Source organism: Lepisma saccharinum, chromosome 1 (assembly GCF_977018435.1).
Source record: "Lepisma saccharinum chromosome 1, izLepSacc3.1, whole genome shotgun sequence".
Lineage (NCBI taxonomy): Eukaryota > Metazoa > Arthropoda > Insecta > Zygentoma > Lepismatidae > Lepisma > Lepisma saccharinum.
Genome location: NC_139229.1, coordinates 153,391,985 through 153,406,602, shown reverse-complemented (window position 1 = coordinate 153,406,602; position 14,618 = coordinate 153,391,985). Strand labels below are relative to the sequence as shown.

Genomic DNA, 14,618 nt, shown 5'->3' with positions numbered 1-14,618 from the left:
TCCAGCTGGACCACATGTTCTTGCCCGTGAATATTATGAGGGGGTGGTAAAATGTCACCAGCAGCATTGACACAAGCGAGGACAGTTGTTGCTTCTCTTCCTGTTCCTTGGGTCCGTCGTTTAGCAGGCAACCGTATGCCACCTATAACCTTTCCAGTGCTTGCATCATGGATGAATGATGTTTCACCAAGGTTGAACACATTTTCAGGCTTGTTTTGCAGCTGCAGTTCTGTTAACAGACATTCAAGAGGATCAAAAAACCCATACACTATGAAGGGGTGTTTCTGAACCTCCAAGCGCGTGTGCTCTGTTTTCTGGTTTTCTGAGGGTCAGTTTATGCCTGTGTGTAAACCCATGAAACCATTCATGACTGGGTTGCCCATCTTTGAATCTGGTTTGCAACTGATTTGCAGTCTAGTACTGTTCCACTAAGTTGATACACTCCTTAACGCTCAAACCAAAGCCCCACTTTGTCAGGGAACGTAAATGTGAAGCTAACTCCTCCTCTTCTCTAGCAGGAATCTGTGTGTCTGCCACCTCCATCAGTTGACTTTAAAGCAGATAAAACTTTTTGTCTCCCCTTCCATCCTTAACAATGTAGCACAAGAGTTGAATATGGGATTTTAAAACGCTTAGAAACATCACGAACACTTGCACTTTTTCAAGTTCGTTCAGGGCATTGCCTAACTCTTCTGCACTGTAGCTTCCTCCCACAACCCTGTTTGTTTTCTAATGTAGTTACTTGGCATTATTCACACTGAAAAGAGCAAGAAGTAGCAATTTTAAAATTCAACAGCACTCATCACACTTTCCCTGGTAACTTGATCACACTTTCCCAAACAATGAATTTGCGGGCGAGTGTGATCATGACTAGTAGGTCCTACCATTTACCCGGCATTGCCTTTTTCACAATCCTTTGATTTTCCTGTGAGACAGAGATTTTTTTACGCATTTGAGAAATTCAGTTTGAAATATTTTGTAATGGCATTTTCACATGCCCCTCCTGTATGCTTGCAGCAATGAACACATATCCAGAAACATTCAAAATATGCATAATCATCAGTTTTCTTTAATCATCATTTCCAAATACTTAAAACAAGCTGCAGCTTCAGTTGTAACTGGAGATCACACTTACCCCAATTCACCCTACGTGCTTTAAAACAATTAAAATTCAGTTTTAAAAAACAATTTTCTCTGGGTATTTTTTTACCCAGAACACGTCCTTACACTCTAGAAGAGAGCGCGCGTCCTGCCGGGCTAGGAATGATGTAAAACAAAGGGGGGAAAAGTTGGGGTACACCCAATCACCGTACGACACCGACAAACTTTCACATCAAGATGAACAACTTTTCTTGGTAATACCTAATACTTTGCTCGTCGAGGCCTCGAAAACAATTCACTGTTGCCACTGACTGTTACATTTTCTGTCGGATTTTTTTTTAGTACATTACGAACAGACTGTGTGACGAATACATGCTTGGGAGCGTGAATACCTCTGCATAAAATTTACGAAACACCTCTTTAGTATAAAAATACAAAACAGAATATGTTCTATCCTGCTGATGATGTATCCTGTACAGATTAGGGATGGCCAAACGGATCCGGATCCAAAGTAACGGATCTGGATCCGGATCCGAGAGTTTAGTATCTCAATCCCATTATAATATTACCACACCTTAAAAGGTATTATGATCTTCGATTACAAAGAAATTTTTCATTAGTTAGTCCTACAAGAATTTTTTTCAAGTGTGTGTGTGTGTGTGGGTGTGTGTGTGTGTGTGTGTGTGTGTATATATATATATATATATATATATATATATATATATATATATATATATATAATGTATGTATATTAGCAGGTAACAATATGTTATAAACACATTCTTACTTTCCAAAGAAGCGCATGTGGGATGGCATAACGGATCCGGATCCGGAACCAACCGGATCCGGATCTGGCCATCCCTAGTACAGATGATGTCGCAGGCATTATTTAAGAAGGATGGATTAAATAAAACCTGCGACTCCACCGTGACGACGTCTCTGTTGGCACAGTAATGCTTCTGCAGAATCCACTGTATGCCGTAAAATAAAATTACAGAACCATTCTGAATTATTATCATCATCATCTTATCTTTATCCTCGTATTTACATCTAAAGGGCTTACTTACCTTTCAGGCTCAACTAGTTCCTTGCGAATGGTGCGGTCGCACGTTTGCTCCAGATCGACTCCAAGTGCACCTCCGGGGTTGCAGCCAAAAGAAGCCTGGGTATCTTCGTAGCAATGCGAGCAACAGCAGTTTCAGTGATCAGGTAGGATTTTCACAACATTCCTAAATGTATTGAACGTCTTTTGCTTGCGATGCGGCGCAGACGGTCGCCATTTGAAATGCTCCAACTACGTATTTTAATTATATAAAGAATTAAATGCAAATACAGTATTACAGTCTCAAGTCGTCAATTTTCGTTGCCATACAACTGCTCTAAAAATGGCCATGTGTGTTTTTAAAGTATTAATGGCTATATATAATTAACCATAATTAATGCTAACCACTCCGCCCCGGAGATCTATTTCTGTTTGTCACGCATGCGTAATGAATGCTTTTTCCAGAGTGGATAGGGAAGTGGCTTGTCAAGTGTGTACAGTGTATGTTGATGTCAACCGCATTTTATTGCAAAGTTTGTGGTGAAGTGTCACTTGTCAATTTGGTGTTAAATTGTTCTTAGCCCGCCCATGTTTGTGTTCAAAACAGTTCCCGGATTAAATGGTTGCTACCTTTGTCACAGATTCAGTCTTCATCACTTTTAACAACTGATTGATTGATTTGGTGTTTTAAGTCCACTTTATGCACAGTAACGCTAATCGGTACTGGATCTACAGCTTAAAGTGGGATCCGAACTACTATATTCATTCTACGGGTATCGAACCCGGGACCCCTCGATTACAAGGCGACGACTATACCACTACACCATCGAGGAGGCTTCACCTTCATAAACTACTGCCGACGCTCAAAATGAAGTCGTTACAGGACAAGGATAATTCTACATACAAGAAACATAGCGGATCTTGACATTTGATGCAGCGAGCACCTCATTAATTAAGCCCAACATAATTTGCCTTCCGCTTTTTCACGTGATGACTCCACTGCCCAAGGTCGAACTCACGTCCTCCAGGAGTAAACAAAAGCTAGCGCCAAAGCAACGCAGGTCGATAAGCATTGTTTGATTGGCAAACTGCAGCTATCATTACTCTTGTTCTTCCCTTCGATGTCCTTGGCATTCAAATTAATTTGTCTCTTTAATGTTCTCCTTTAGAGTCCAGCTGCGAATGTAGGTTGAAAGTAGCTTTCGCTTGATAACTAATATGATTGCACACAGTTGACGCATTTTGTCATATCGATTTACTGTCGCGGCTTCTTTCTCGAAAATTATACTTCAATTATACAGAAGCTGGACTTGTTACCATGTTCAACAATGTTTCCTGAATTAGAGAGGGATCATGTCGAGAGGAGACATACGTGTTGTTCTCGGTCTTCTCTCGACTTTTAAATGCCTGTTTTCATTTTGGTATTCACGCAATTGTTAAATATTTTAAAGGACAAGTCAGTCTCGTCTCGACGTATACAGATATATAGTTCAAGCAACATACACACTGTGTCACTACACAAACTTTTTCGGCGTAGAGAGCCCATGAAGGCAAACAAAACGGCGTACAAGAGAGTATGAATTTCTCCACATGTTGCAAGTGGGAGCGTTTTTCAAAGTTGATTATTAAGCTAGATACGATGTTTGAAGAATATGATGAATAAGAATTTTCAGAATTCCATGTAGGAGAAAAAAACGCAACAACTTCAAGTTACGGCTAATCAAATGGAAGTTTCGACTTTTCCGCCTGCCAATCAAATCCTTAACCTGTTCTGTTTCCATTCATGTGTTTCTCTGTGCCATCCGAAGTTTGTAATTCCCAAGAGAGCAAGTAAAACAATACTCCCATAAGCGTAATGCTAAGTTTTTCGTCCTCCTACGACCATCCAGCGCACAAACCTCTCTTTCCCCACCTCATCGCGGGGAATGGAATATATATATATATATTTCTTCAGTTTGACCGTCTCGTTTTGATGCTAAGAACTTGCTGTAAACCGATGATATGCAACCACAGTGTACAGTTTCTAGTAATGAATTACCTCTGATAAACAAAGTATATGATATATCTAGAAATTTTCAGGTGGATACGTCCTTGCGTTTTCTATATCAGTCTGATAATAAAGTAGTACTTCTGGTTTTCAAATACAGAATATACATTATAGTTTATGAAAAGTTTCGGGCTCTAAGTCTGGTCTCTTTCTCGTCTCAATTTTATAAGGCCGTCTCGCTTGCATTTACTTGGTTGTCCAAGAAGTTTACAACGGACCATATTGGTGGTGATGTTACGAGCAGACAGACACCTGAGCAAGATTGAGTCCAATATCAGATATCAGTTGTTTATCTTAACTTGGAAACACATTGTTACATTACAAACTCTGTATAACAGCTGCAAATCTTATATTTCTGATTATTTCAAGTAAAAATGACGAAAGCAAACGCTAGTCTGCTGATACGTTACCGAATCATGGTTTATGAGTTAGTACAAACCGTAGCTCGTTATCAAGAACTCTTTACTAAAAAACAATTAATGTAATGTCATTTCTCGTACAAGCGAACTTTCCAAGAAAATAAACTTCGCTCGAGTTGAGTTGTGGTTTTAAGTTCACTTTATGCCCACAGGAAGGCTAATCGAGACTGGGCATACAGTTTAAAGTGGGTTCCGAACCACTTGTGCCACCACTCGGCACCCGTTGATTACAAGGCGACGGCATTACCATTACGCCATCGGGTAGGTCAAACTTTGCTCGATTCTAATGTTTAAATATCAGAAATTTTCCGATACCGGCGAGAATTGCAATTCGGCACCCACCTTCCCTCAGTGGAGTTCTTAGGCATTATGAACGGTCGACAAGGGAAGTTTCAGCATCGACGAACAATGGCAAATTGAGTTAAGGGAAATCAAATGAGAAATAAATTCTGAGTTCCTGATTCAGATGTGTTCTTCACCTCGCTTCAGCTCGACACATGAGCGGATAGGCCGGAATGCCTACACAAGAATTAAAACCGGTCGTGAGCGTATGTGCTGAAGCCCCTGAACCACGATTGTGCAGAGGTCTTGTTTACTGTGCACACTATTGCGTTGTTGTGTGAGAAAATGAGCAGGAAAGTGAAAAGGAACTTTTATGACGCCTCCGATTCAAGTTGATCATATTCTTTTCTATTCACAAATATATCAAGTTGAAACTTCTAATCGGTCCGGCTGTTTGTAATAGGTTTCTTGCTTTTTGACCTTCTAGGCGGCTGTCGCATTCACACCTCGGTTCATACCCGACTGGTATTTTTGGATCGGTTCAATCAATGGTGTCGGTGAAAAGTTTATGGAGGCAGCAGGAAAAGCCAGGAAAAAGAAGTTGAATACGTTCACGGCTGCACGAAGTAGGGCGGCATAAAAAATTCAAAAGAAACGACAGAAATAGATCCATTCTCGCCAGATATCCGCGATGCATTTCGTCTTGATATGTCTCGAAAAGAGACGCTGGGATATTAGAATTCAGGATACATTCTCCGAAAGTATAATGTAGGGTACGTCAGGTAAGTCCGTTATCACAATTCTGAACCCAAGATTTTATTTTTTAACTTGAATTTTCGTTATGAGGAATCGTGGAATATTGTAACCAGCCAATTCCTAGTTAACAATATGCACGCCCCAGTGTTTCTGTCAGTTCTTGAATTCTCTTTTGTCCCCACTTCTCTGTTTCTTTCTTTGCCAGCTCGGTGGAATGCGTGTTGATTGTACGATTCACGTTCTCGCCACAGGTTCGGCTTCTGACCTGGGCATGTTGTTGTTGTTTGTGTGGCCCTCGTCAGTTTCACATAATTATCATACATCCTCATCATCGCCGTTAACCCAAAGTGGCAGAAAAAGCGGCGCCCAATAAGATACTTTACTTTTTGCCGAACTTTGTAACCGAGTAGGAAAGTGAAATTTGGCAACATCGGAATATGCTCGAGCATATTTAGAATATTTCAGCGTTTTATTTGTTTATGCATTACTCAGCACTTATACCTAGGTATGGAGAAAATGTTCTGTATTATGAAATAAATTCCTAAAAGATTAAAATATTATGTGTAAACCAATGACGTGCTCAAGATGGGTTGATGGGATTGTAACAAATCTCCTTCCATTTCGCCTTAGTTTCTTTCAAAATGAGGATTGATTGATTGATTGAGTTTGTGTTTTAAGTCCAATTTATGCACAATAAGGCTAATTGGGTCTGGACCTATAGTTTAAAGTGGAATCCACCTCCACCGGGTATCGAACCCGGGACCCCTTGATTACAAGGCGATGACGCTACCACTGCGCCATCGGGGAGGTCCCTCAAAATGAGGAGAAATAGATAAGGAGAGATTAACAAAAGGCTGGTAAAATAATGGCTACAGTGTAATTACAGCAACTTCATAAAATTTACTTCTGTGACTTCTACTTCACCCCTTCCCCTGTCCCCTCCTCCCGTAGTAAGCTCCAGTTGATCGTCATATGTTTTTGGTATTTTTAAAGATAATATCGGTTTCCAAAGGTTAAAAGCGTTCGGACCCCCCCCCCCCATTTCTCCATCCCCAAGGGTGTTACAAGATATTTTTTGTTAGACCCATACAGTAAGTCGTATGGAGAAGTGGCGTGCTGCAACCCGTCAAACAACCTGTTGTTGTGTGGGTTGCATCCGTCGTAGGATATTGAATTCTTGGTGCTCGTTGGTACCCAATCAATTCAGTTGACATACTCGTCTGTTTCTTGCTATCCAATACGTCAAACTTGTGTGGCTTCATTGTATGCAAGTTTTGGATAGGTTACTTGTGTATTTGTTTCTACTTAGTTACATATTCTGGATTACCTTTAAAAGAGTGTGGACCTTTTCGTGTTTTCCCAGAGGTCAGATTATACCACGTGGTTAAGTGTTTCTTATAAGCTTTTTCGTCACATCCAGTAGTTCATTTGTTTCATTTGTGGCCCTTCTTTGGAGATGGACTAGTGCTGGATCCCTCGATGCCTGGCCTGACTGTAGGCCCAGAACCGATTAGCCTCGGTGCATGAAGTGGGCGAAATTGGTCGACATGATTTTTTTCTTCTAATGAAAAGGACATCATTTTCAATTTTTGTTTGTAATTGCGTCTATTGGGTTTCAATCATAGTAAAGTTGACATGCACAAGATTAAGAATAAGAAGCACCAGTGACAATATCTATAATTTTATTTACTGTACGAGTATGTATTCAAATTACAGATTCGATGTACTGAACAAAATTTAGAAGTATTCAACGAAATATAGTAAACAACTGGACAACTCTATAATGATTAATATATTCATAAATAAGCACAATATGTTCAACTTTGTATGTTGATAAGACGAATCAAGGTCATTTAACATGATTGAAACTAATAATGGAAGAAGAGCACTTTGTATGAAATATTCCTTTAAGAAAATATATTGGGAGAACAATTTAAATGTTTTCTCAGCTTTCAAATCCAAGTAAACATTTTAATTATCTGATTTTTTTTCGTTTTTGAACGTTTTTACCAAGTTTCCCGACTTTCCATAACATTTTCACTTGATTTCCCTGACTTTTCCAGGTCAGTGGGATCCCTGATAAAATAAAATTACGCATGGATAAGTGACTTAATATTCTTACACAACAACATTTGCAAAAATATATAGTTGATTTGAGATATCATTGTATATTCACTGTGTAATCTGTGGAACAATTATGGCATAATTTTGGCATTGGACAGGCGAAAATTTTGATGCTACGGATAGTGAGAGACGGCAGGCACTCGAGAGTGAATTTCTTGAAGTAGTAACTTGCTACTGATGTTGCCGTTGATGTAGAAATACGTGATTGGTAAGTTTGTGTCTATCACCAAGAGTGAGCAATAACTGTAGGAAGAAATTTAGACCGGAGTTTAGCTAGTTATATTTGCGGGACATGCCATGGACTTAAACGAAAAACAGTATTCAATTTTATGAGAAACGGAAGATTTGTAGAAAGTACTGAAAAAGCCTCGCTGGCCACTGGATTGATTGATTTGGTTCATTTTACTTTACTTTTCTGCCCCTTTTGCCTAATCGCGAAGATGAGGATGAATGTTGATATGCTGAAATTGATGAAGGAACGCTCACAAAGAACGGGAAGTGAAAATCAGACAGGTAGCAGGGACGCTCAAAGCAAGTAGTCATTAATTCCCAACTCTCTAGTTAGTGAGAGACGGGATGGTACTGTCCATGCGTGATCCTCCTGCACTTGCTCATTTGCATTCTGTCGCGTGTAGCCCAGTTTCTTCCCCCGAATCGATCGCACGACTTCTCTGAATCATCCGTGGCTCCCGAATTGTGTGCGGCTCTTTCCAATGTGGCTGAATAATTAGGAGAGCGATCAAACGGGTCAAGGGCGGACTCCTTCAAGCATTCGGGCCCATGCGTGCAGCCTTCTGGGAAATCTAGCCTTTGAGGAAAAGGTGGCCACGGACGAATGCCCCGTTTGCGAGAACAGAATTAATCATATGATAATTAGGCTGTTGTTAAAAGTAAAGTACCGTAAAATTAAAATAGTTTAAAAACAGCACTTCTTAGTTTGATCAATCGCAAGGAAACAAGCGACCACGATCGATGACATCTGACCTCATGAAAGCTCCATGTGAAGAACAGACACGTTGTCGTTAATAAATACGCAGTGTGAGATGCATAAATTGCATAAACGCAAATTGTTCCTCGTAATGTACATCGCTTTGTTTTCGCAATGCAAGGCAGGAGGGTCACCACCGGGTGGGTAAGGGGGCTCTAGCCCACCGTGAAATAGTCTTATGTCACCCCTTCCCGCCCGCCCAAATAGCCTACATGAGGTAGTTTCGGAACAATTTTAGTAAAAGTTGAATCACATAGGGGAAGGTCGTGCAGTACCGACCATCAAAAGTTTTTGTTGGCATAATTTCGGCTAGTGTGAACAAAATGCAAATGTGAAAACAGTGATCTACAGCAGGGTTTGTGCTTAATTACGGACAGGTTATGATTTCTCATAAAGTTTTTGATAAGACCTCATTATGGACTAAAATAAAAATATTACAATTTTTCCAGGGTATAGAAAATTGTCGTCCCGACAAATCGTAGTTCCCAAAGTATATAATGTACGGCTATAATATTCTTCGTGTGTGTCTGTAAAGTGCTGTTAATCTAACTCTGGTGCGAGAAATGGCCATGGTCTGTACTGTACGACTTTCCCCTACACAGACAGAGAGAGAGAAACAGGTGAAGGAAGAAAGAGAGAGTTGGAGGAAGTAAGAAACAAAAAGAGAAGTAGAGAAATGAACGTAGGATGAAAAAAGAGATAGAAGAACAGAGATAGAAAAAAAAGGAAAAGGGAAAGAAAGAATCTTTGTAACCATGACTATCGAAGCAGCGACAACCTCAAAATACTTCGTCCATCCTGAACCCATCCGAACGAAATTCGAGGCAGTTGACAACCTTTGCACCAGCATATCAGAATGCCATTCTCTAAAAAAAAATTATCGGAGAGCCCTTCTGGAAAGAAATTTAGAAGTACCTGGAAAACCTTGCAAACTCAGGGAATGTGGTTTTTTAAAATGAGTTGGAAACTTTATTTTATGATTTTAGTTCATTCCAATGTGAAATGACAAGAATTGAATTTTTTGTAAATAAAATTAAAATCTAACTCAGTATACAAGGTGTTGGGTTAAATTTTGACACTGCAACTAACAATCCTTGAAATGCGTTTTTATTGGGTTTTTTTTTTAAAAAAATAATACAGCTATGCGCCAGTCTCGTTGACATCACGCACGTAGAGTTTGCTATTGACACGGATCATATTGAGAGCTCAGATCAAAGTTTCCTCCTAACCGATAAGCCAAATTGAACCTAGGCACGCTTTTGTGATAGCTGAGATTTTTTTAGTGGTTCCGAAAAGATTCAGCACGTGATTCCCAACTTTGTTTCCTGAGATTGCAATCCACGATACGATGTGCTGCCTTGCCTTGGTATTTAGGTGCATAACTTGCTGATTTTTATATCCTGATTTTGCTTCATAATATCGGTAAAATCTAAGCCCACGTACGCACGAGGGAAGTGGGTCGGTGTTTTTGTGGCCTATTTATTTCGGGGGTAACTGTTTTTCTTTTTGTATTATTTGCGTCCAAGGCCACAGTTATTCTTTGGAAATACTGATCTTTAACATGTACATCAACAAATGTCTACGTTCTTTCCAAGTTGATTTATGAATAGCGATTTTTACTAATTGCAGCACATTTCGGCGTAGCCACTTTTCACAGGGTCTTGGTCCATCCTGGCTCCCCTTGTAACGTCACCACTGATTGAGTCCCCCTACAGGCGGTGTCAGGAATCAAAACACGCTCGAAATTGAGGTACGACACCGCTTTGAAGTAGTGTTGCTAATGATGGCCATGCCGTAACCTCAGGTTTAACTCGATTCACTACAGGTACGTGCAGTGGCGCAGGAACGTTTTTCATTTGGGGGGGTACAAAATTCAGCCTCCCATATATATATATATATATACACACGCGCGCGCGCATATATATATACTAAGCATATAGTACTACTTCAAAGGTAGTACCTATAGGTATAATGTGAAGGCATCGGAAATATTCCATTCTAGAACAGCACACGAATTTCCTGTTTTTTTAAATTAAAAATTGGCATAAATAATTTTTATTCCTTTGTTTTCCTTAGTATTTATTGTCATTTTAAAAACAGATTTTAACCGAATAACAATCCTGAAAAATATAAAGCTCTGGACCTTGTTCATGGGCTCGTTTTGAATTTAACGAAACGGAATATCAGGAGTTCGAAATGTGAAAATTGCGAACAAAGATACAGAGATTAAAGGGTCTGAGGAGGATTCCCCCCTCTCCTCTATCTTCAGCCATCCCAACCAGGAATAATCGTCTCTCACCAACTGGATATAGAAACCATATTATTGAATATATCATACTTATAGAGTCCATAGCAGTTCAGTTCATTTTAATTTTAACGTCCCATAGCTAAGCATAAAAATATATTTAAATAATTTATGGCAGATGTGTACCACATCCAATGCCTTTTAGAAGCCATGTATTTGGTATTTCCTCAGACATCTATAGGGTGTTGTATTTTTTTAAAAAAATATTGAGTTGAGATGGTTCCCGATCAACTCGTAAGAGGTCTAGGTTTGGAATGTTTGTAAAACATTTGACAAAGTATTTATTTGTAACATAATTATGTGTGCCTAACGACGTTCTTCAAGCACTGAAAATACTATCATTATATATACAAAACCGAAATCCTTCAGATCTCAGAGCAAGCAAGGAAAAGCCAAACGCTCGAAAGTTGTTTTATTTCTCTTTTCAATCTTCGGTGGATAATTTGAAGAGCCGGCCAAGGTTTCCTTTCGTATTTAGTAGTATTAAATGCATCGTACATGCATGTTTTAAGGTGACTTGTCAATTCCTCGTTTTCGTGAAAAGGTGAACTTTAATGCAAGCAAAAGCATGTGCGCGTCACAGTTAAATATTTTCGCATCTACAAAGAAAATCCAAAACACATTCCCACCTCGCCAGCCCCCGTGGCGGAGTGATTAACATATCGTTCTACGACGCCGGAGGTTCCCGGTTCGAATCCCGGCTTGGGCATGGGTGTTATTTGTGAGTGTCCCTTCATCAATTCCATCATACCATCACTCATCCTCATCTTCGCTATTAGCCAGAAGTGGCTGAAATTTGAAGTATAATAAACCAAATCATTCAATCAAACATTCCCATCTTGCTCAAAGACCTTGTGAAATCAATCAAAAATCTACCAATATCTACCAACCGAATGTGAAATGTCATAAACCTAACCTTAACTGATTAGAAAAATAATTTAGAAGTTTTAAACATACTTTTACTTTCCTTATACCCCCAGTGCATTGCTTCATACAGAAAAATTTGCAAGAAATTGAATGAAGATAACACAGTGGCCTTGACAAGCGAACTGGCAAACCATAGGACCTGCAGCGAGTCTCATTTATCCCGTGCATTCATTTGACTAATGTAATTTTCTTCCAGTTTGACTTTAGGGTTTAACTTCAAATGGCGTTGTATTTGTGTTGCATTCGATATCAAAATTAGGTTTTAAGCGATTAATGTCCAATTCTAAGTACTATATCTAATACTTAGGTAAAAGAAAGTTGTCGTCCTCTGATAAAATCACAAATTGCACCCTGTTCTAATGTCTAGGAAAGGGGAACCTTTCATTTGACCTAGGAATGACATCGAGATGAGACGAGAGGAGAATTGTCACAGCCTCATCTCGTCTCATGTGTGGTGAGTTTGAGTTTGTTTAAGTTGGTGTATTAAGTCCATTTTATGCACAGTTAGGCTAATCGGGATCCGAAACACTGTGCCACGTGCCTCCACCGGATATCGAACCCGGAACCCTTTGATTACAAGGCGACGACGCTACCACTCCGCCATCGGGGAGGCCCTCCGGTGTGCTGAGGTATTTCTCGTTCTTGTTTGTGTTTCGGTGTTCACTCAGAAGTTGTTTGAACTTATTCTATGTACTTTATATCCACTTCATGGGCTAATCGGGACTGAATCTGCAGTTTAAAGTGGAATCCAAAGCTCAGTGCATGTTGGATCCTTCAATTACAAGGCGAGATATCTCGTCCTGACCCACGAAATGTTTAGTATAAGCAACACGTACATTGTGTCACCACTCAAAGTTTCACAACGTATATGTCATTAAAGCAAAACTTTTCTTAATAACGTTTTTCTGCTTTATATCTTGTTTCGATGCTGTGAACCGTTGAAATTCGGAATTATATTATAAATACATTAAACCTGGCAGCACAGGCTCGCAATTATTACTAATGCATTAACTTTGCAATTACAGTAAACAAAATACAGGACATTTTGAAAAAAAAATAAGTCAATAAATTTAAACGCTTGGTATGTCTGATAAGACACACAGTAATTTAAATTTATTTTTACCAATTTCTTCAAATATGATACCAGAGTTTCGAACGAGATCATCTCGGACATCAAGTATGGCCTCGCTTTGATTTTACAGAGATTTATTTCAGTCTCGTTTCGAAATTTGAGAGGAAACACAGACTTTTCTTGTCTCAGTATCATCTCTATATTCAAAAATATCTTAATATATAGGTTTAAGTATAGTTTTCCCTCTTACAAAGTTATGAAGTACAGGAATACATTGTACCCCCCAATGTCGCGTGTCATTTGTGTAAGTATTTCGTTTCGGAAAATTCCATTTGAAAAACCCAAAAGAAAAGGTCAGTCATATGCTCTTCTGATGAAGATTTATATATTATCTTTGAATCGACGCGACCATTTCTTTAGAAAAGTGTAACCCCCCCCCCACCCCCACCTTACGCAAAGGAGCATTCATCTGGAGCGTGATTTTCTGAGAGTAAACTCTTTCACAGAAATTTACACAATTTTCATCTCCTTAAAGAGGTTTCCAAGAATACAGGTCAATGAACTAACTACATAGTAGCAAGCACAGTGTAGTAGAATAAGTTTACAATGGTTTGAATTTCTGTGGTAGCTAAGTAAGATAAATTAGATAATGCTTGTAAGTTATAAAGAATATACCTAAACCTTTTTTATTGAGCGAATTGAAAATATGTTCCTTTAACAGTAGCACCTTGCGTGTCAAATTATCTAAGGGAGGTACAGGTGGTACAACGGGATTTTCGGATTTAGGGGGGTACAGTACCCCCCCTTCAAAAATTTGAGGGGGTACAATGTACCCCTGTACCCCCCCGTTCCTGCGCCACTGGGTACGTGTTTTCTCGCACTCCGAGTTGAAAAGAAAAGAGGGGAAGAGGTGACTTTGCATCGAAACTTTTCTCAATCTTAGAGTTTGAGCGCATGATGTATGGGGTCTATTTCTGTTTGCCGATATAGGAAGCAGTCGATGAACGACTTCCAAATGTTGGTTTGTGAGGAACGCAACGTGATTGATTGGCGGGCGTTTTCAAGGTTCTTTTCGACCGCCGTGCTTTTTCCATCGCGCCGTCGACTTTACAAGCCAACTCCGTCCCCTTGATGGATGCGTTGAACTCCAGACGCTGTGATATTTTCTTATTCCCGGCCATTTCTGCCAAAGTGCGGACATGATCGATTGACCTTTCTGTTGCGAATGTGTGTGTCTTGGAATTTTCCGGTTCCAACGGTGAACGCGCTTCTTCAATAGCTTGGTCGCTGCAGTTACTGTTTTATAAATGGGCATAGATTTATATTTTCCCAAGGTGAATACATACAGGTGAGATCATAAGATACAGATTGGGTGAGGTCACATACAGGGAGTGTGCGAATTCTTTTTTAATTTTATATATATATATATATATATATATATATATATATATATATATATATATATATAAGGTTAGTTCTATGCCATTCGGTGCTGATTTCAAGTGTAAATAGGAAATAGATTCTCTGAGTACGCTGTTCTGAAACAACGGTATTT

At 39.4% G+C, this 14,618-nt stretch overlaps 1 protein-coding gene across 4 annotated transcripts in view; it reads left to right on the top strand.

Moving 5' to 3' along the window:
- Positions 1–14,618, top strand: part of LOC146002730 (uncharacterized) — a 79,460-nt gene that overhangs the window by 45,570 nt on the left and 19,272 nt on the right. For all 4 annotated transcript variants that reach the window (XM_083140692.1, XM_083140686.1, XM_083140679.1 and 1 more), the window contains exon 3: positions 2,176–2,310. In XM_083140692.1, coding sequence (XP_082996818.1) covers positions 2,176–2,310 — 135 coding nt within the window. The remainder of the gene's footprint in view (positions 1–2,175; positions 2,311–14,618) is intronic.